Here is a 23,328-nt window from a genome sequence, read left to right as displayed (position 1 = left end):
TTGTATACGGTTGTGATTGAAAATGATTATATTTTGGGGAGCAGGTACCTACTTAATGTCGGCATAAAATTGTAGAGCCAAATTGTCGCGAAAAATATCTTTCCACGGATACCTATTATTTGGCTTAAATATTTTGTTCCTATGTAAAAATATCTTCCTTTTCTTTCTGTAAAAATATTATGTTTTCTTAGATATCAATTTATAATGTTTTCTTAGTTCAAAGCTTGAAGCTCCGTATGGTAGCTTTTATGGGAATTTGAAGGAAATTTTGTTTCCTTATGCGTAAATTGAGACAGAGCGATGTTAGACTTAAGAACCTTTTTCATGAAGCACCATCATGGCAATATCATTTGCAAGTTGCTACGAGCTGAAACCTATTCAAAAATGTACCTACTATGCAATAATTCTTATTTGGAAGAGTTTCAATATCGTAACGCTTTTGTTTTGATTGATCTGATACCCAGGAGATAAGGTTGATTGGAAGATCCCAATCATCAGCTAATAACTAACATGAACAGAATTATTGCCTCTTTTTGTACAGAATTATAATTAACATGAACAGAATTATTACCACTAAGCTCGTCTTACAGATAGGTACCTAAAGAAACAGTTTTTAATTACTTTTTTAAGGATTTTCAAAGCCACTTAAACAAAATAGTAGGTATTTTTATCTATACTATAGTTAATAAATCGCCCTTTTAACCAAACAAAATGTTAACTAGAACTTTCACAAGAATAGTAAGTACACTATGATGAATATAAGAGTCCCTTCTCTGTTCAGATTTGCCCCAATAAAAATGGCCGGTTATCGCGAACGAAAATCGACGAGCTATTAAATCACTCTTGATTGCGCCATCAAGTCATCGGAGTCATTAAGAAAATCGACTAATCATAAAACCGTTACGATTTAACTTATCGACGATCTCAACTAAATACTCGTGATATCATTTAATGAAGCTGAAATTGTACTTTAGTGACTTTGGCAATGGCTATAAAGATTTGAGTTGTAAACTGGAGTGTATGTACTTAACTGTATTATTTTTAGGTACTTAATTGCTGTGTTAATGTTACTTTGTACTGTAAATGCATTAAATTAAGTTCCACTTCATTTGTTTTTAATTAGGCCATAACATTTGCCAGTTTTTGCATGATACGGCATTTTTGCATGAATCATGACGAATAATCTGAAGATTCCTGTCTGTGTAGGTAATTTTTTTTTACGGTATTTGGTTAAAGTAACTTCATCCTGATTTTCTGATAATAATATAAAATAGCTATCACATGCAGACGAACCCGCGGGCATTTTCGCAGACGAACCCGCGGGCATTTTCATACAAATAGTTAATTTTTTTCGTGAAAGTGTAACAAACCTACACAACCATCCCGTTTACAAGTTTACACAAAAGTATTTATAAATGAAAAACTTAATAATATATACATAAGAAAGGTTCATAGTAATACTAGCGGTCCGCCCCGGCTTCGCCCGTGGTACATATGAAAAATAGATGTTGGCCGATTCTCAGACTTACCCGATATGCACAGAAAATTTCATGAGAATCGGTCCACCCGTTTCGGAGGAGTATGCAGACTAACATTGTGACACGAGAATTTTATATATAAGATGATGATATACGTAAAATTAAAAGAAGCCTGCATAGTAATTAGTACCATAATGAAGTCGACCTCAGCAAGGTCGGACGAACCATTAGTCATTTATCCGGGTGTTAGTTATAAGTCTAGACCACTGACTAATGGTAGAACATTCCAAGAATGATGGAATAAGAGCACATGGTTTTGTAACTTTAACTTGCATAACTTATAATAATAATTGGTGATTATCAATCATTTAAAGATGTTCCATTTTTTATTTTATCAGTTTTTTTTATTTTTATCCTGCAAAAGAGCGACCATTGAAATTGTATTTTTTTTTGTAAAACATTGCATTTTTACATGATTGTCGTAAAGGTAAATTGTTTTTTTCGATAAAATATGTAAATAATAAATTATTTATTATCGTTATCGAGACATCAGCATAAAAAAAGTCCATTGCTACGAAATTTCCTTAAAGTTCGAACATTCCGCAAAAGGCTATAAGTATCCTAAAATAAGTTGACTCAAATATCCCTATAAAAGTAGATGATCAGGGATAATATGAATTATTATTATTGTTCAATTAAGATTGAACTCCGCACCCTTAGATTGTAGGGTTTGACACGCACCAAGGAGGTTACAAATCTATTTAATTATGCACTAAATTCTTTTACTATTGTACTACCAAGTTTTTTATATCATTCATAGTACAAATTAAAACACTCCACAAATAAATCCAATACAAAATCAAATACTCGGACTCGCACATCAAATTACGCGCTCAACAATTTTCCTTGCATTTTCATACTTTTTCTGCAAAGAAAGATTTATTTTTACGCTGTCCGTTACAGTCGTGCAGTGTAATTACGCCTATTATAGTACAAACAAAACGGCTGCATCATTTTTCATACGCTCGCTTAGGGCTGGTAGGTAAGAACTTGTGAGATAACACTAATAGTTATTTAATAAAGTTATTCAATTGGTTATTTTGATACTGAAATAGTAGTAAAAATTATATCGTTAAGTTTTATACGAAATATTTCTATTGCGGAAATATGAAGCTTTATACTTAATTTAATTAAATTACTTAAATTAAGAACAAACTGCATTTTAAATATTTTAATTCGATGAAATTGTTTCTAAGTTATGAACTAAAGCTTATGTTATATCCATACTTAATATTATAAATGCGAAAGTAACTCTGTCTGTCTGTCTGTTACTCAATCACGCCTAAACTACTGAACCAATTTGCGAAATTTGGTATGGAGATATTTTGATACCCGAGAAAGGACATAGGCTACTTTTTATTGGGAAATATGTACCACGGGCGAAGCCGGGGCGGACCGCTAGTATTTTATAAAGAAGTGATAAAAGTATGTACATCAAAATACTTACATAATATTTTACAAGTATGTACATAAATTACGTTTAAATTGAAGACACGTGCTCTATGTACAAATTGTTTGAAATCAATTTCATTTCCTTAAATCGTAGCCACAAACGGAAAGTTTAAATTTTCTAAATCCCTCTAAAAAGGTTCTATCAAGTTAAATAACTAGACGTCTCGACCTCAGCGTTCTCGTCTTAAACGAAAAAAAAAAAACAAAAATCGTGACACCCCTATACCTTCGTCCTAGCAACTCGGTTCACAAAGGACACTGCCCTCGCATTGCAGAAATATACGACGTTGTATAATCGTATGTAAGCTCTATTACAAAGCGCTAGAGTTGACTTTAGACTTTCACGCCCGCACATAAAACGTTGCTTTACATTCCAATTTCTTCCTCTATTTTACAGGTGTATTGGATCTTATTGCAATGGGATAAAGTTTACTTTTGCACGTTTTAGAGCTATGTAATTTGGCGCGATCCTTACCGTAGTCCTGCTGAGCCATACTATGGGTTGTCGAAGGAAAATAAAGAAGGAGTTAATGTTCTTTCGAGTGTAAAATCTGGTTGTTCGTTTTTGAATTTCGAACGCGTAATGTCGGATCGCTATTTTATGTGGCTATGAAATTTTAAGACGCTCAGGTATTGTACTGAAAATGACAATTGTCTTGAATGAAAGGGGATTTTCTCGATACCTCGTGTATGAGGAGAATAGGCGAATGGCAATACAAACTATGATCGTAATTTATAAATTTTATACGTTTACGTCAAAAGTTTATTTTGGGGATAAAATAATTGGATTATATAGATTATATGGTATTTATGGAGAGGCTCAACTCTCAAGCCTCAAGAATGGTATAAGTTTGAGATGATATGAGTTTTGCATAATTTGAATTTTGAACTTGATTAAATAGAGTATCTTAAATTGGTAATCAATAGATAAGAAGATTGTTCAAATAATAAAGTCAACGTACGTATTTATTAAATTTTCTATTGTTCATAATTAGCCTAAATTTGTATTCTCTAGTAATTTGGTAATTTACCATTATTTTTAATAAATTGTTATCTTGAATTCTAAACTACTTATTATTAACTATACCTCTCTAGGAATTTTACATTATAGCTTTTTTTAAAGCGGTAAAGTGCGATTCAAGCGCACAATGAACTGTTTAAAATTCCAAACGAGTAGCTTTTTTTAAATAAGTACATAATATGTATTAATACACATGCCATCTGTTAATAAAAGCTCACATTGTGCCCTATAACTTTAAATTAAAACTCCCCACATCAGTTCGTAATTATTCCGTATGTAGCACGAATACGCGAACTTAATTATTGTTCCCATCCCTATTTATTTTACCATACTACTACGCTACGCTTATTTGTAAAAAAGCTCGTCGCTCTACACTTTCGTAATTAAGATGATAATCGAACAAAAAGTATAATCACCATCTAGCAAATTATAGGTTACAATCGATAACGATCTCAGACTCGATTCGCGTCGAGAATTAATCGAGATACCGCGTTAGGGGTTTGTATTTTTGTTTTGCATTGTTTCTGGCGCATCTGAGGAGTTGATTAATAGATGTCGGCTTAACGATTGGCTTTGCTTTCGATCGTGGAATAAAATTCCGAAGTAACTGTGTACGGTTGAAGTAAGCTGTTTTATTACGATCTATCTATAGGTACATATATTGATACGTATTCTCGTATGTATATTGGTGTTGATTTGACGTATCATGATGATTCTTATATCGTTGTTACCGTATTACAATGCAGATTTGTTGAATATGTGTTTCATCGCGATAGTGGGTCAGTCATTAAGATGAGAAGGTTAAGATCAGCGATAAACCAATTATAAAGTGAAGTCACTTATGACTCTGCCGAATGCGCGGTATTGGATATTGGTCGATACTATTTAATAACAAGCCTCTCGTATCTTTGTGAAACTTATTTCACGTACAGGGGTGCACGTTGGCACCTGTGTCACTGCTAACTTAAGCTTTTATGGTTTCATTTCTACATAAGTTTATGTGGACTATGTTATTTTGTTCCAAATGTTTTCTATTTTTTTTTTTACATTTATTGCTGTCCTTAAAATGGTAAGTAACCTGAACAAAAGCTCTGCATTGATTTAGTAATACTTACATTTCCTTGCGGGTCGATGAGTTGGGCATACTTCGGCGCCTTCGCCTTGCTGCCATCAGCGAAGACCCCGGCCAGCCGCAGCGGCGTCCCCGGCCGTGCTGCCGCGCGCTCATACTGGGCACCTACGCGACCGCTCTCTGCAAAATGAGGTTTATAACAATAATCTATACTTAATATTATAAAGCTGAAGAGTTTGTTTATTTGAACGCGCTTATCTCAAGAACTACTGGTCCGATTTGAAAAATTCCTTCGGTGTTAGGTTAGGTAGTCCATTTATCGAGGAAGGCTATAGGCTATATATCATCACGCTAAGACCAACAGGAGCGGAGCAATGCGGGTGAAACCGCGGAGCACAGCTAGTATTAGTATAAATTTGCCAATACTGAGCACCAAAGCGACTGCTCTCTAATAATTATGTGTTTTTGCTACTATGTAGAAAAATTTATAGCTGTGCGAAGAAGTTTAAAAATTTAAATAGTTATAAGTAAATTTAACAATTTGTGGGAGGTACCTGTAACCTTTGTGAAGAAGATGTAACCTCTAAAGGTGAACATGAAAAAAGAGGTAACAATTATGATAAAACTAATCTTACCAGACGCGGGTCTCGCGCGGTACGCGGAGATGGCACGGGGCGATACGAGGGCGAAGGCCCGGTTCCGAAGCAGGGCTGAAATGGAGCCCCGCGGGGTGGCCAGCGCTCCGCCCCTGCAGCCGCACGCTGAGAACCAACCTGGAAAGAATGGTTTATTATTTAGGCGAAATTATATAGGTAGGACGAGCGGGGGCACACGATGCGTTGCGGCGGCGGTGCGGCGCCGGAGCGGTGTCGCTGCGTCATCTTACATAGAAATATCTGTGGCATGTCACACGATGCGTTCCGGCGCCGCACCGGACTTGTAACCACCAAGACGAGGCGGGGAGGGGTGAATGCGGTGCGACGTCGAAGCGGCACCGCTCAGTTGTTTTGCGTCATAAGGAAGGACACGCTGTGCAACGCTGCTACGGCGCCGCTGCGACAGAACAACGTTACGGCGCCGCACCACTCGTGTGCCCACTGACACGGTGAAATCTTTGCGGTGCGGCGCCGCAACGCATCGTGTGCCCGCGCCCTGAGCTTTTAAAAATATATCGTGTTAGATGGATAACTAAATAAGATCAACAGCTAGATTACAAACTCTGTATAATACTTTCACTAAAGTAAATTAACTTTTCGGAATAGATAAGTATATATAAAAATCTAAATCTACTCCATAATAATAAAAAATATGTATTACCTATAATGTTGGTTTTATAAGAGTATACAGATCAGTCGAAGAAAAGTCTTAGATAATTTTTATTTCCGAATAATTTCAATCCTTTTCTACCAACTTCAAGTTAGAGAGAATATTTCCCATCCCAATCTTCAACTAGTAAAGAAAAAACACAAAACCCTTACATGTTACGCAATGTTTCTGTAAAACCTTAAAAAGGCATGTTATATCGTAAATAGAACTGTTAATGTTATTACCCCTACTTACTAGAGGTCCCACAATAGGCTATAACCTTTATAGAAAGCTCGTAAAAACCTGACAAGTGCCCCATCGACCTTTAATCTGAATGATTTTTATGCATTATGTAGTGTAAGAGCTGCTGAACTTTTAATTAGATATGTTTTTTTGTAATAGCTGTAGTAGTTGTATTGTTATTCTTTTGAAATATGTATAACAAATTATTATGGTAAAGTTTAGTTCAAATAAATGGTGCATAGCCAATATTTATAATGTTTTAATTACATTTGAGTGTAAGTATAAAGAGCCCAAAACAATAAAATCGTTTAAACAAACAGGAATGAATGATCTTTTGCCGAACTAATATTAAAGATAGATAGGTAAGTGCAAAGATAGGAAAAAAGATAAGAAAGGTAATATGAATGATTAGTATAAATCATTTTAAATAATAACGACTACGCAATACCAATATCCTAACTAAATAATTAAAATAAATAGAAACAAATTCCTAGTAAATTTATAATTTGACTCTTAAGCTAGGTTTTTTTATTAAAGTTCAACAAGGCCCGCTTCTTGTAGTAGAATAATAATGATGAATGCGAATTGTCACGTGACTGATGAGTGTGTGAATTAATTAAAAACTGATTAAAACTTAGAAATTACCTACTGAAAAGGTAACAAGCTATATTATACTAGTACAGGAAATAAAGTATTTTAGAAATCAAGTTTTTATTTTTAAGAACGAAGAGAGATTTAAAATGTTTTTCAGTAAGTTTCGCACACTTTACAGTGAGTGTGTATGGCTATAAAGGCTGGGTTTCTTAATTCGTAAATAAAACACAGGAAAGTATAATAGACAATATTTTTTATTATTTATTATAATCTCAAATCACAATCCGAACTAAGGCGAAGCTAGCTTTTAACAAATAAAGGGACAAATTGCATTGTGATTTATTCCACTCCCCGCTAGATGGCGCTGAAAACAAACGAGCGGTCGATCACAAAAACGCCGCAGACGTATAACATAACGCGGTTATTACACTGACGACGTGCTTAGCAAAAATCACTCCACTCTCACTGGACACTGACTACAGAGTAGTTATACCACAGAGGCCATATTAAAAATAAAAAAAGCGTCTATGGTATGTACCTACATCTATACGACGCGGACGCGACGGTTATTTCCTATTCGTAATTTAAAATTAAAATTTGAATTCTCTATTGACAACTTATGACTCATTTGTTCTTGTGAAAGTTTTGGCAGATAATATATTTAGCAGTTTTAAATGCTAAACAATCTTCACTAATTTCATTTAAACTATTTATACAATTGCAGTAAATTTATTCCTGACATCTCACCTGATCGTTAGAGCTTCAACGTACAAATAAACCAAAACTTATAAATCCAATTTCAAATCTACAACCTCTACCTTCATATATTTCTACTCTGTGCTCCGCAAGGGCAATTTTTGTTGTTAAAAAAGGACACAGGACGACCTTCAAGGACAACATCTCCTGGCCCTTTGTTACGACACCTTGAGATAACTCCTCGTATCGCTTTCATTCAACGTGTAATTTTATAAGAGTTGATCGGTACATGTAATTTAGTTTATACTAACTAGCATACCGTCCGCGGTTTCACCCGCTTTGTTTAAAAGTTAACATAATATTATTATATACTAAAACCTTCCTTGAGTACTACGCTATCTATAAAAACGGTATCTATATTCGTTGAGTATTTTTTAAGATATTAGAAGAATAGTATAACAGACAGACGAAAGCAAGCAATTTTCTTATACTTTGTCTCCACCCGGGTGTATATAGCTTAGAAGCGAGAATTTTCCTTATTACCTAAGTGATTTACCAAAGTCTCAATAATTTTGGGAATTCCATTTGATTAGTGCGAAAGGTAGATGGAGGATAAGATCAGACTATCTATTTCATCCTGCAGCTAAGTTCGCGTAAGTCTTTTAGTGGGACTCATGTTGATGGAATTTCACTTATCTCGATGACTTTTTAATTATTTTGAGAGCTTTAAGGCGTCTGGTAAGCAATATGGCCAACGGGAAGTGTCTCGGAGTACTGACATCTTATTGAAAATCAGCCATGAGATTGTTACATTTAACACGGGTTACATTTAATATCAGATACTGTGTAATCTCACATTATATTGTTTTACTAGCGTGTGTGTAACAACGCTAATTATACAATACCTAGTATTGCAATTTTTATTTCATAAACTATAACAGAAGTATTTTAGTGCTCGTAAAAGTTATTAGTTTGTGAAAGTATAATTGATTGAGAAAACAATAATTTCATAATATAAACATATCTTTCTTCTAATAAAAATCAGTAAATCTTAACGATCTCTAAAGGGGAAGCTATGAGCTCTATTAACATTTCCTCAAAATTATTATACTACTGTTCCATATGAAATTCGATAATAATTATTGAAAATTGTCTTTATCGATCCCGTTTTCCCTAAAAATACACATACTACATATAAAGTAATTTAGGTCTAACGTCGAGATTTTATTTCTCAAAGGAAGAGTAATTATTATTATACCCATAATATATACAAACATATAAACACATATATTAACTATATCTAGTTCATTATTATCTTTCACCTGATCTATGACATAACATACAATAAAATGCAAGCATTGTCATCAAGAAACACAATAACTATACGAGCATTTGCAACAACATTATATAATCAACTATAAAGAGTTATTTCTTATTTGTTTATGCATTTAATTGCATTTTTATTGGTTTTTCTAATGAATTACTTATTATACTTATTAAAATATAGCTTGTGAAAACGTTGACTAGCTTTTTTCCGTTGCTTTGCTCTATTTAGGTTCATAATGTCTTAAAATAATTTGCAAACTAAAAAAATATTTTATTTTTTCACAAATTTCACTTGAGGTTTAATTATTTGCCTGTTCTATAATTAAGTTAGGTTTATGAAATAAAACGAACAACGAAACGTGTTGAATTCTTTTAGATGCGATATAGTATGAAGAATCATTAATAATTATAGGATATTATTAGGCAATCACGCAATCACCTATATGTAGGTACTTTGTAAGATGTGAAAGCTTTGTTCTTGACATTTTCGCGCGGAAGTCCTCCCTTACCTTTTCCAACTTGCATTTTAACATAATTTTTTCCACTTTGAATGTATAAAAATATATCCAATACTTAGTTTTTAAATAGGACATGTAGGTTGTAGGCCATTCTTTTCTAAGTGGTGTATTTTCAAAGATTGACTGATGAATGATGATGATGATAGCATATTTTATGAATCTTCAAAAGCAGGACTTTGTACGTTACTCCTTCACACTTACCCTCCTTACATACGACTGTAAAAGCTTTACTCCTACATGTCTTATTTAAACCGCTAAACGACCCTTAAATATCTCTTCTTCTTCATTTATACCCTAAATGAAACAGAGATGCTATAAAGTCCGGCCTTAGGCAACATAAAACTTCTTTCTTACCATCATTTATGACCCTTAAAGTTATTTCCTGAATAAACGTCCTTTCTTTCTAGAACCTAGGTAACCTAAAACGCTATCGTCTCCCGGCTAGATCAAGCCATGTCCTGATAAGAGGCGCGTGCGGCCTATCCGAGCCGATCAGTAGGGTCGACGACTTGCAAAACCGGATATTTGTGCCATACTAGGTTTGAGCCAAATTAGAATATTGGAAATTTGTCTAATGACCGTTTTACGTGTGATTTAAGGTTAGTGTCATGAAAAGGTGTAATGAAAGGGTGTAATTTTTTGTAATTATGTAATTAGTAAGTTAATTCTGTTAATATGAAGGTCTCGATATATTTTTTACTAGCTTTCCACCCGCGGCTTTGCCCGCGCAGTCAAAGAAAAACCCGCATAGTACCCGTTCCCGTGGGATTTCCGGGATAAAACCTATCATATGTCACGGGGTAAAAAGTAGCCTATGTCCTTTTTCGGGTATCAAAATATCACTATACCAAATTTCATGCAAATTGGTTCAGTAGTTAAGGCGTGATTGAGTAACAGACAGACAGACAGAGTTACTTTCGCATTTATAATATTAGTATGGATAAGTAGAGAAAAAAAAATACAATTTTTCTAGACATAATTTCGCGATTTGAACCTTATAAGGTTTAAAGATTAATGTTGTATATAGGTACGGTAATAAAAAAGAAGTAGGTAGGTAGTGAAGAAAAGGAAGCCAGAACTTCATTCTCATTTTTTGGAGGAAATAGTAATTGCCAATACCATAAATACCTTATATCTTATATTAAAACTTTTCCTCGTTTAAAACTGTAGTAGATTAGTCATTAGGTTTACCTAACCTAACATCATGCTTTGAAAAATAGAGATGATACAATAATTTCTACACAGTGTAAATATTATGTAATGTAACTTTTAATATTTCGGTATATCATCGATTATAACTCATTAACGGACATACAGAAACTCTCACAATATGTCAATATTGTTGATTAAATTGACACGCGTGGGCTCTCTTTCGAAAGCATTTGATTTCAAAATTTGAATTCAAATTTGGGTGGAAAGTTGAATTGCGTTGTTTGGTACAAATGTATTGTTTTAGTACTTTTACGTTTATTTTTATGTAAATATTGCCGTATTGGTTTGAAGAAATCGTATTATAAAATAACAACATTTAAAAATCAATTGAAATATTCGTAACATTTTTTAACTTTGAATAATATATATTATTTAATAATATATATATATATATATATATATATATATATATATATATATATATATATATATATATATATATATATATATATATATATAATATATAAAGTATCTTTAGTGTTAGTTATTTAAAGGTTTATTACATTTTATTTATATATTAGAAAATATAGTTAGGATTAATGTTTAACTGCTGTTAAATTAATTACAGAATCGATTATAAAAGGCATTATTAATAAATATTATATGTAGGTAATTTAACATAGAGAAGAAAATAAATCAGTACAGAGCATCATAAAGAATCTTAATATCCAACCTTGAACTATCTATGAAGATATTATATTAATAATCACATGAATTAAATTCATTATTAATATCGATTGCATTATGCATTATAAACAACTTTTAATAAGATACATTCTTCTGTCAGCAGTTGACAGTATAGATATGTGTTGACATCACAATGGTTGTGACAATGGTCGTCAAAAGAACAGCTTTTCTGTCTCACACTGTCTCTGACTAAGCTTTACTTGAAAAGCTATCTAGACGTTTGTAAATATTAAAATTAAAACGATAGTTTGGTATATTTATAAATAGGAAGGAAAATAATGCCTAGAGTGTGTTAATTTTCATAGCAATAATAATAGGTACCCCATTTGTGACGAATGTTTTTCAAAAACTAAACAGATTAACAAACCAGAATACTTTAAATATTGTGCAACTATAGTAAAGTGTGAAAATTAAGTACGTACGTAGAGCTTGAATTTATCAATGTAGATTTCAATGAACATCATCACTACATAGTATAAAACAAAGTCGCTTTCCCTGTCCCTATGTCCCTATGTCCCTTTGTACGCTTAAATCTTTGAAACTACGCAACGGATTTTGATGCGGTTTTTTTAATAGATAGAGTGATTCAAGAGGAAGGTTTATATGTATAATAACATCCATTAAATAGTGGAGAAGTACTGTTATTTTTGAGGTTTCTAATGTGATGTCGTAAAAAATTACATTTTTTCCGCTTACATTGCAAACGCAGGCTGAACCCTACGAGTTTTATCAAAATAATGTACTAAGTATTATACACATTGAAAAGGTCTACAGAAAAGTCCGCGATGGTATATGTCTATCTCTTATGGATAACCCACAATAACTTTTTTTTGTCATTTACTTTTTACGACAAATAATGGCTAATTTTCGATGCGATTTTAACCAATACACCATTAATCCTTAACCAATTAAATACCTTGAATACATTGTTCATTTAATATAGATCTATATGGCCCTTTACACCGTATGATTTATGTGAATATTTTCGAAGATATTACAGATTTAAAAATTGCGGGACGTAGCGTTTGCGGCGGTACCGGCCGGCCGCCCGGCTATCTATTTTATACCCGTACGAAGTCGGAGCGGGCCGCTATGTTTTTATATATGTACAACGTTCACAGTTTTTCTGTAGTGTATTTAGTATCAGCATTGCACCCGTGCGAAGCCGGGGCGGGTCGCTAGTAAATAAATAAAAAGACGTGTGGCACTTGGGGACTGCCGCGGTAAAGCTATTGCATGCTATGCCTTCAAGCCACACCTCCGTGCCCGTCGGAGTGGGGAGCGTGAGGTTTTTTCGTTACGGAATTTCTGGATTCGGTCCCCGCGCTCAAGGCCCGCGATAGAACTATGCAATAGCTTAATAAAAAATTTTACTTTACATTACATAATATTGAATTAATTTTACATTTTATATTTCTATTCATTGAATTAATTTCATCAATTCAATTAACTTCCCAACCTCCAACTCAGCTCAATTTCTCCATAACTCACTCACACTCATATTGAAGCTCACTCGCAATCGCGATCGATACCAGGACCCCATAAATAACGATTATACAACAGCCAACGCCCACTGACAGGTCAAAATTGTGATAATAATAATTTGCATGAAACTGGGAAGCGTACTTATCAAGCCCACAGTACATCTAGCTTTCTATAAAGCCATTGTACACGGGCAAATAGGCTTGGGCATGATTGTTGAGCTCTATATCTATACTAATATTATAACGCTGAAGTGTTTGTTTGTTTGAACGCGCTAATCTCGGGAACTACTGGTCCGATTTTAATATTTTTTTCGGTGTATTATTAGATAGTTAGTTATAGATAGTTCATCGAGGCAGGCTATAGGCTATATCATCTAGCTTGACAAACAGGAGCGGAGCACTGCGGGTAAAACCGCGAAGCACAGCTAGTAGATTTATATGTCAGTATGTCTACGTAATGCTAAGGTGAGAATTATGATTATGAGGTAATAATTTGAAGTAACGAATATACCTATAGGAATTTATTAAATAGGTACTATGTCTACTGTATACAAAGACAAATTTTTTGATTAAAATACGTAAAAGCTCAGCGCTTTTATTTCAGATAGTCGATCATAATAAGCATTTTCAAAAGCAAATCCTGTGCCTATAAAATTTTATTCCACTGACATTTAAAACGAACAATTTGTGATAATCTGTGTGAGCGCGCCTTAACTAGCCGAATGCATTCACCCTGCCTTTAAATAAAGCCAACTTGTATTATCTATAGCACTGGCCACTAGATACAATACCTTAGATGGATAAAACAAAGTTCCAATTTCGAATAATTTGAACCGTTACGCAAGATGGCGGCTCTTATCTGTCAAGCGCGGTGTATCTTTCGATATTTAGAGCTTTGCCCTACATATAATTTGTATTGCCGCATTATCTTATTGATGCAATGGATTCAGAAGTTTGTTGAGGTCAGAAAGATCACAATGAGGAGTGACTTAGATAGTAATAACGATTTAGTATTCCTTCAAGACTACGAAATAAGGTTTTATTGTAGCTATTATTTTGTCTATTGGCAATTTTTAATGGAGTTATCAGTTATGTATGCAATATGTATGAGACAATTAACAGGCTGGCAATAAACAAACAAACACCAAAACTAAGATGTGAAAATATTCGAAATTCAAAGTTTACAAAATTTCAACACAATTATTATGAAACGTATTCGTAGCAAGCGCAGTCGTGCGTGTAAATCTTAGTATTAGACGTTATGTAACCTAGAATATAGATCGTGTAACATCTAGTATGGTGATGACATCCTGGTACCTCGTGATGGTTAAATTGGCTCCCTAAGGAGCTTCGTTTATATAAATAAACTGAAACAAACATTTTTTTTAATGTATTTTTATATATTCATTTGTATGTTAGAAAAAAAAGAAAATAAGTAGGAACATGCATTTTTTTCTATGTCAGTACCAGGTTGTACTGATGAACTGTTCTTGTAAAACAGGCTACTACAATTTTTAAATTCGTTAATGTTTAGATATAAGGCCAAAGTTATACTGTTACTTCTAAGATTACTACATGGATTACACGACATGAATTCCGGTGTATTTTATGATTAAAACTAAAATTATTGTATAATATACCATATAGGATATTATATCATGTTTCTAATTCCTACATTGATTAACCGAGTAATGAGTATCAAGTTGGTTTGGTATTCAGATAACCTAATCTTTATTTTTCGGTTTTTCATTTTAAATTTTAATTTTTTTTTCTATTATTTACTGCATAATGTACATAAAATACCAATCAAAATTTATCTAAAAGACAGGTCTAACATTCAAAGGTGGCAAAAAAATTCTTCCACCCCAAAAAGTTATTAAGTTTGAGTGCCGAAGAAAAACAAAGCATTTCTAGAATGTTCTAGTAAACCAATAGAACTTGATACGCATTAATTAATATCGTTTTATTTTATAGTGTGATAGCGAACATAAATACACTTATCCATTAATGACATCTAAATTTATTACTTTCCTTAGTCTTTATATTGGCCATTAAACTAATACTAAAATATTACCTCGGTTTTACTAGAATAATAAACCTTATAATTTAATTATTAAGGTCCTATTTTCTTAAAATCCATTCCAAATTTCATATATTGACTAATGACTTCATTTTTGGTATGGATACTGGGAACACGACTTTATAAGAATAGATAAACACCACTACAAATATTGTTGATATTTGTATTCCATTTTATCTGAAAGATAGCAGGCTTAACTACATAATATTTATTTAGATGTGTACAAAAAGTTTTATTTTTGACAAGATACCATCGTGATACACATCGGTCGATTTTAATATCATGTTCAAACAGATAAAGGGCTTTAATATATTTGTATTTAAACTTAAACAGCTAAACTATTTTCAGACATGAGTAAAAAAAATAAATTATTTTTATCTCATAAAAACATAAAATAAGTCGCTAAGCAATAACTTTTTATAATATATTTTGTGAAAGAATTTGTGGCGTTTCTAATATATATGTTTATGGCAACACCATCTGTGACGCCGGTGACATTAGAATGTAGAAGGTTCAAAAGGGAACGGATAATAATTTTCCTATGTTGTTTTTCACCTTGTTTCTTGTTTCACTGTATTTAAATATAAATGTGTTATGTGACTGTGAAAATAAATAATCATTGATCAACAGAACAACGTGTTTCAAATATCAATCTAATAATGGGAATACAAACCCCATAAATTTTTAAAAATAATCGTAGTACCTAGTAACAAATAGTTATTACACTTTATACAAACATAAACTTAGTATTGCATAAACAATGTACATAAAAAGTTTTGTAACATTTGCCATATACTCATATCACTCTCCTCCAAATATTTTTACAAATAACGTTAATTAAAAAAAATACGTAATAAGCTATGTATCAATACTACTAACGAACCTCGCGCTTTAAAATAAAAATAACACCCACATTACCGCGAAATTATGATGACCTTCGATCTCTATAAATACCAATTATTTTCTCCAGCTAACCTTAAATATAAACTTCATCTATCGATAGCCATAACAAGAACAATACTGTATAATTCAACGCCATAACAAAGATAAATGAAACTGTCAGGCGCCATTTTGAAACGATATGTCAAACTGAGATGAGCACGCGCCAATTGTGAAATATTATTTGTGCACGCATATTTTATGATTGCTACAATATAGATTATGTATTTTATTGATGTGTTATTGTAGAATCCGCAGATTTAGTTTCTGATACGGAATCTTAAATTTACATTTTTCTAATTGAACTAATCAATTAAGCTTTTTTCATATTGATTAACTATTTTATTTAAAATATAACATTTTATTTCAAATACAAAATACTTTACCGTCTTCAATCTAGTAGGAAAAAGATTTAATAATCACCTACATACATGATACACGTTTTTTTTAATTAGTCCAAATATAATAGAAAGGTAATTCCATATCCACATCTCCTCTGACCCATGCGACCCTGGTAATTAGCTAGCAAGTCTAACTGTCTGGATCTAGGTAATCTTGGCACTAAACGGCTAATTGCTATGTTGTAAGCTTGCTGACACTATTTAATCTAGATTTAGATATTTTATGTGTATTTTAATCGTTTTAGTCCCAAGGAATTACTCGAATGCCTCAAATAAGTCCTTATAATATAACATACAGGACGAAATTTAAAAAAGCACATAACCTTATTGTGTTTATTTTTCGCTCTACATTTCTTTACAAACTTGTTCCCTTAACAAGGAACACTTAAGCCAGACTTTATACTTACAAAACACCGGCACACGACAAAATATGTTTTAAATATCAAAACAAAGATTAATTATAGCATTTTATAGACACGAGCACGTCCTACTTCATAAGTATGTCATATTACATAAGTTTAACTGCGCCCACGTTAGATCGTTGAAGAAATTCATTGTTTACGGCACTATAAATATCAATTTACTTGTTACTGTTTGCGCTTGTACGATTATTTATTTATAGACCATGTCTGGAATAATGCGGATCGAGTTTCTTAAATAAATATCCAAAGATGGTGGGTTGAAAATCACAACTGAATGGGCTTTTTGACTGGACTTATAGACCTATATTATTTTTTCCTTCGTATTTATAACTGCAAATTGAATAATCCACTAAGAGGAAATTCTACCCATTTTGAATGTGCGGTATGTTTGCTGTTGATAAGAAAAAGCCTGTTTAAAAAATCAATCCATAATATTCTATGCCATTTTAATCATTATCTAAAAAGATGCAAAACCAATACAACCGCAGAAAAAACAAGCGCATGGCAGCAAAATATAACATTTGATCAATTCAGGTCGATCAAGACATTGTTGTATGGCCTGACCCGGGATATAGGACAAAAAAAATATTCTATATATATAATATAAGCATATTTTTTATCTCCCAGTTTCTACGACTTCTTTCTAACAGAAATTCGGTCACTGAGGCCAATCTCGATCAAGAATAGCCAATAGCAACATAAATGCACTATGCCATTTTAATCATTATCTGAAAAGATGCAAAACCAATACAACCGCAGAAAAAACAAGCGCATGGCTGCAAAATATAACATTTGATCAATTCAGGCCAATCAAGACATTGTTGTATGGCCTGACCCGGGATATAGGACAAACGGATAAACATATATTTTCTTCATCCGTTACGGAAGAAATATATCTTCCAACAAGGATGTAAATTGACCCGAATAAAAACTTTTATCATCTGTAAACTAAAGTTATCTGCCTTGAACCGCCTTTCACTGCTTTGAATTCTAGCCGGACATATTATAATATGTTCTTGTAGGAAGTGAAACAGATTTATAATGCCTTACTATTTCTACGATGTATGTATAAGATATCCTTATGTGTATATTACGACCAGTTGACCGCCTCCATAGCTTAAAAATGGACACGATAGCTTAGAATTAAGTAGGTCAATAAAAAGGCTCTATCTGTCTAGAGGGTAATAAGCTGAAAGCTAGTTTTGAAATTTTGGAAGGATCAGGGATCTTTGGTGTCTTAAGATAAACTTTGAATTAACTGCACTGTAGGTATCCTGCAAGAAAGATACAATTTCGCAGCAGAAGTGAGCGAAGTCTAAATTGCATATTTTTAATCATATTTAATTAGACCCTGTTCTCATGTTTTATTATTCATTGAATCGAATTGCGCAAGTTAAAACTCAGTCAATAGATAGGTATATATTAGAGCTAAACGTTAAACTAACGTTACTACCAAAAGGGGGATAAAATATGTTCATCTGCCCCCCTAGTCAAGTGGCTTTCTGTTAGCGTAGCGTTCAATAGAATAGACTACGAATGTATGAGATTGACGTAAGCTGTAGATACGTTTATCTACAGGTTTATCTATGAGATTGACGTAAGCTGTAGATACGTTTATCTACAGGTTACGTCAATCTCATACATTCGTAGTCTATTCTATTGAACGCTACGCTAACAGAAAGCCACTTGACTAGGGGGGCTGTGTAGATGAACATGTCTTATCCTTAAGTACCTATATGTATACTATATACAAAAAGATTATAGCTTTTAATTACATTTAATGATTTGATTATGAAGTATGAAACGTGAAGTATGGTAATTAAACACTTTACTAGTGTGACTAACTGTTTCAATTTTATGGGATTTATCAGTTAAAAGTTTAGTAAGGAAATAAAAGCACAAACGTGTATAAATATAAATGCAAACGATTATGAGAATTGCAAGTAACAATATTGAATAAAAATGCCAAATAATGTTGTAAATAATATATTCTTATTTAACGCTTTTTGAATCAATTAATTATTGGTCTATATGTACGCACTTGATAAATCCTGTAGCGCATATTTAATATGTACCAATACATATTTATGATAAATAATCAATTCCTATTCTTGTTTAAAAGTTTATTTAAGCATTATTGTAATAAAATAGCTTGATAATGCATTATGCAATAACAATTCACACCTTAGTGCCTTAATGAAACGGCCGAAAGTATCAATGAATTTGATGAAAGTTACAACCAACTAAGCATTCCAAACAAGGAGTGACATTTTGCAATCATATCTTGATAGTGAGCGTTCATCGTATCTACTTATTAAACATCGTGATTTTTATTATCTGTGTCCGTTAAAAATAAAAAACTAGTCACCCTATCTAAGGGCCATGTTAAATGGAATCTTGTCTATAGCGGTACCATTTTTGTGCAACGTCGCCACTATATTAGGACCCGTTTTCCTTTACAGTTGTATAAACTCTGCCAGCGCTTTCACTTGTTTTGTTAAAGATTACTCTTTGCATTTCATAATCGCCTGGTGCTTAAAATGATAAGTAAAGCATATGAATTTCGCTTATTTTGTGCATTGTATCGGGAGTTATCGTTTACGATAAATATCTAGTCAAAGGCTGTGTTTTCTTTCAGATTTAGTTTTACATTTTGATGAGTATTCAAGAGTGTAAAATAGGTCATTCAATTTTTCATTACAATCTCACACTAGTTTCATTATAACAAAGTATTGATACATTCATGACTATTATTTAAATTTGAAGTCATAAATGTTTTAATGGATCTAAGGAATAATAGCATTAATTTATACTTTTTCTTCTTGTTTTATTTCTTGCACAACACACAAACTGTTTCACTAAGTTACCAGGAAACAATCACACAGTAGAAGTACGTTCGCACGTTGATAGCGATTGTTCCTTGCCAAGTGAAAACGCCCGGATGTAGAGTTAATGCCTCTTTATCTAACTAGCGCGTTTTTATGCTAGCCTGGTACTAATAGCTGCCCTAGTTATTTTTATCTCTTACCTCATCACTTTCTTTGGACTATTTTTGTTTATCAAATAAATTAATAGACCGGGAGATACTGACACAAAATTTCGATTCATTTGTAACAGGATGGCGGTTCTACAGGGTTCTTAGTACGTAATGACAAAAAGAAAAATGATGGTGTGAACGCTGGTACCGGCGGCTTAGTCGCGTGGGCGTTAATCGAACTCGTCGGAAAATAGCGAAAGTCAAACGATTTGTAACAGTATGGCTCTTATTTTTCCTGTAAGTTTGAGGATCAACAAAATTTCAAAGATCTAGGTGTTGGAAATCTTCACTTATATAAATTAATAATAAATTTATTTTTCAAGTATGACAGCACTTTTTCCCCCTACTAGAAGTATAGCAAATATAATAATGGTCACATTTTATCAAATACTCTCCAAAAAGCCAAATGCAATACTGGTACAAAAAGATAGGCGAAATAAAAAAATTTTGCAGATTTTCGGCGGTATGGCGACCATTTGGAATCGTCCGAAAAGTATGGCATGGCGATTTTCGTAAATGGCTGCACGACGATGGTTACCTGTGCAAAAGTTAGCTTGGTACAAATGGTTGAATAATTGTTTTTTTTAAATCAACACATTCGCGTCGGTATGGCGGGCTGTAAGTCATACCGGAAAAGTATGGCATGACACTACCGCCTACTTCTTTTTTATGGGCTATCGGTAAATTCTAAAATTTTTGTGTTACAAATCGTTTGACTTTCGCTATTTTTCCGACGAGTTCGACTAACGCCCACGCGACTAACCCACCGGTACCAGCGTTCACACCATCATTTTTCTTTTTGTCATTGCGTACTAAGACCCCTGTAGAACCGCCATCCTGTTACAAATGACTCGAAATTTTGTGTCAGTATCTCCCGGTCTATAACCTGTTGCTATTTGTTAAATTTAATCCGCTCTATATTGAGAAGACAAAAAAGAAAACGTTCGTGTTTACATAAAATGAATACGAAGAACTCTACTCTAGTATGTGAAATATGTTTTTTTTTTTTTTTAATACTAAAACCGACAAAGAAGCGGGCGGTGTACTGATGAAGGTGATCACCGCCACCCATTGCAATTGCAACGTTAGGTAACCTTGCGATTGTTTTGCCGGCCTTTGAGGGATGTTTAAAAGAAAATCTAAAAATTCTCCTCTCTTACATATAGGGTATGTGTAATTCCCAACGTATATTTCAGGAAATGTCTACGTTCATAACAAGCAGGTACGTCCAATTGTTTTTTTTTCGTTATATGAGTATTTTTTTATTACTATGAAAGAATTCATAACTGGCTTACCCACTATCATATAACTAGCGTGTATACTAGCAAACGATAAACATTTCCAGCTACAACCCTCCACTCCAGGACTTGGTCGTAAGATCAACAAATTCTCTACAATATCAAGCATTGGATCGCATTCGAAAAGTACTCATTGCCTGGCATTCCGACTTGATGGTGGCTCCAGGCACTTGCTTCGTAGCAGGAATATGGCTACTGGATGAGCCATTGGTTTGAATTTAATGCATACTACTAAAATAAGACGGTATGCTGGTAAAATAAGCAACATTACGTAATATATTATGTACTATTTTTGTTGTTTGTGCTCTATTTTATGGAAATAATCATAGTTTATTATATTAATCTTGACATTGCAAACAGCTATTAGTTAGACATCGTTATAAAAGAAATGGCAACGTATTATTAAAAACCGCTTTAGTCCGCAAAAATTGAGTTTATGAATATAGAGACTACGTAAATTTTTGAAATAGGTGACACTTTCTGTACTCTAGGTGGCTTGACTAAAAAGCTTAGATCCTTCGCTAAATATATGACTTTATGCTATATCTTTTTATAAAACAAATTGGCGCATCCAGATCTATTCATCATTGGCGGATAGAGACAGCGTAGTTTGATTCAATTGTCGTTGTTATCTCGATGGAGACGTAGCGGCCAGGTTCGATGCCCGGCAACACGGATATCGGATCTCAGATCAGCATCACAGGAGATGATTAAGGGGATTTCATAGGATGATATGATTTTCCTAGGAACATGCTATGGGCTTAAAAATAGCGTTTGAATAAATAAATATTCAAGTGAAAAGGCTTTATTTATATTATGTTTGGATCTGTAATTCGACTTAGATATTTGTTGTACCTTATTCATCATTCCTTCTTGTTGTTATATTAGCCCATTGACTGACTGACCTTAACATTTCAACAACTTACCTTTTTTAACGATTCCTTTGAAATCCCCTTTTCAACGGCGTCAATGCGTTTTTCTAAGTTACCATACAAGGCTACTGTATATACATTAATGTATAATTGTCGTATACTCTAATATTTTATGTATGTATTTATACGCCAGGTGCGAAGCGGGATTGTTTTAAAGGAATTTCAAAGACCGTTGACGGCTAGAACACCATTGTTAAGGAATTTATGGAAATGAATTTAAATAAATAACGTATTTAGAAAGTTTATTTTTAAAATCACAAGGCTCTCATATACTTGTATTATTTTATTTAGTAAAAATGCCACCAATAAAACAATAACAAATAAATATTATTGACGTTTTAAGAGATACTTTTCCTACAATCAGGTGCCTTGGCCATCTGACACCTCTTTAGTACAGAAATAACATTGCATACAACCATACCTACCCGGTTTGAAGAAAAATAAATACGGATCACCTACTTGCTCCAGAAGAAAATTTATCAGAAAAAACAAATATGTAAATTTGTATTTTTTTTTCAAATTGATCAAGGCTGAAATCTACAAACCTTCAAAATTGCATTATCATTCATTTTTCATTTCCATCCATATTTGTGCAAGAATTTGTTTTTTTTTAAACACACAAACACGTCCTACAGATTATACAATAACCACGAAGGCCCGTAACGGACACGCTCTAAATGATGTGACTTTGAAACTCTCAGTGTCACTCGAGTGAAGAAACGAGGGTTGTGCAAATATTTCCTTGCTTCGGGAATTCTTTAGTTGCGCAGCTTCCGTTTTTTGTTTAATAAAATATAAAATACATTATTTATGTATTATGTATAAACCTTTTTTATATAATAATTAGATACTATTACCAGCCACTTTCCTCAGGCATAACCGGCAATTTTATTTGTAAAAAAGAGTGTATGTAACTATGTAGCGAGCACACGTGTCAGAAGTGAAACATCAATTTTATTTGATTCAAAATTCGTCGCCTTAGTCCATGACGTGACGGTATCACCATGACGCGACCTTGAAAAACTCTCAACGCTTTTAAGGCAGTTTCTCTTCAAAAAAAATGTGCTCTGA

The 23,328-nt window shown here is 33.1% G+C and overlaps 1 protein-coding gene across 1 annotated transcript in view; it reads right to left on the bottom strand.

Moving 5' to 3' along the window:
- Nucleotides 1-23,328, bottom strand: part of LOC149477463 (uncharacterized) — a 90,083-nt gene that overhangs the window by 9,239 nt on the left and 57,516 nt on the right. Inside the window, exons 3-4 of the mRNA XM_089710942.1 lie at nt 5,719-5,856; nt 5,127-5,263 (exon numbers count right to left, since the gene is read on the bottom strand). Coding sequence (XP_089567068.1) covers nt 5,127-5,263; nt 5,719-5,856 — 275 coding nt within the window. The remainder of the gene's footprint in view (nt 1-5,126; nt 5,264-5,718; nt 5,857-23,328) is intronic.

The sequence above is a fragment of the Colias philodice genome, chromosome 25 (assembly GCF_061535455.1).
Source record: "Colias philodice isolate Cphi_HAF_F1 chromosome 25, ilColPhil1 Martin Lab GWU primary, whole genome shotgun sequence".
In the NCBI taxonomy this organism is placed as follows: domain Eukaryota; kingdom Metazoa; phylum Arthropoda; class Insecta; order Lepidoptera; family Pieridae; genus Colias; species Colias philodice.
The sequence above is the reverse complement of the archived record's forward strand: the minus strand, read 5'-3'. Positions and strand labels throughout refer to the sequence as shown.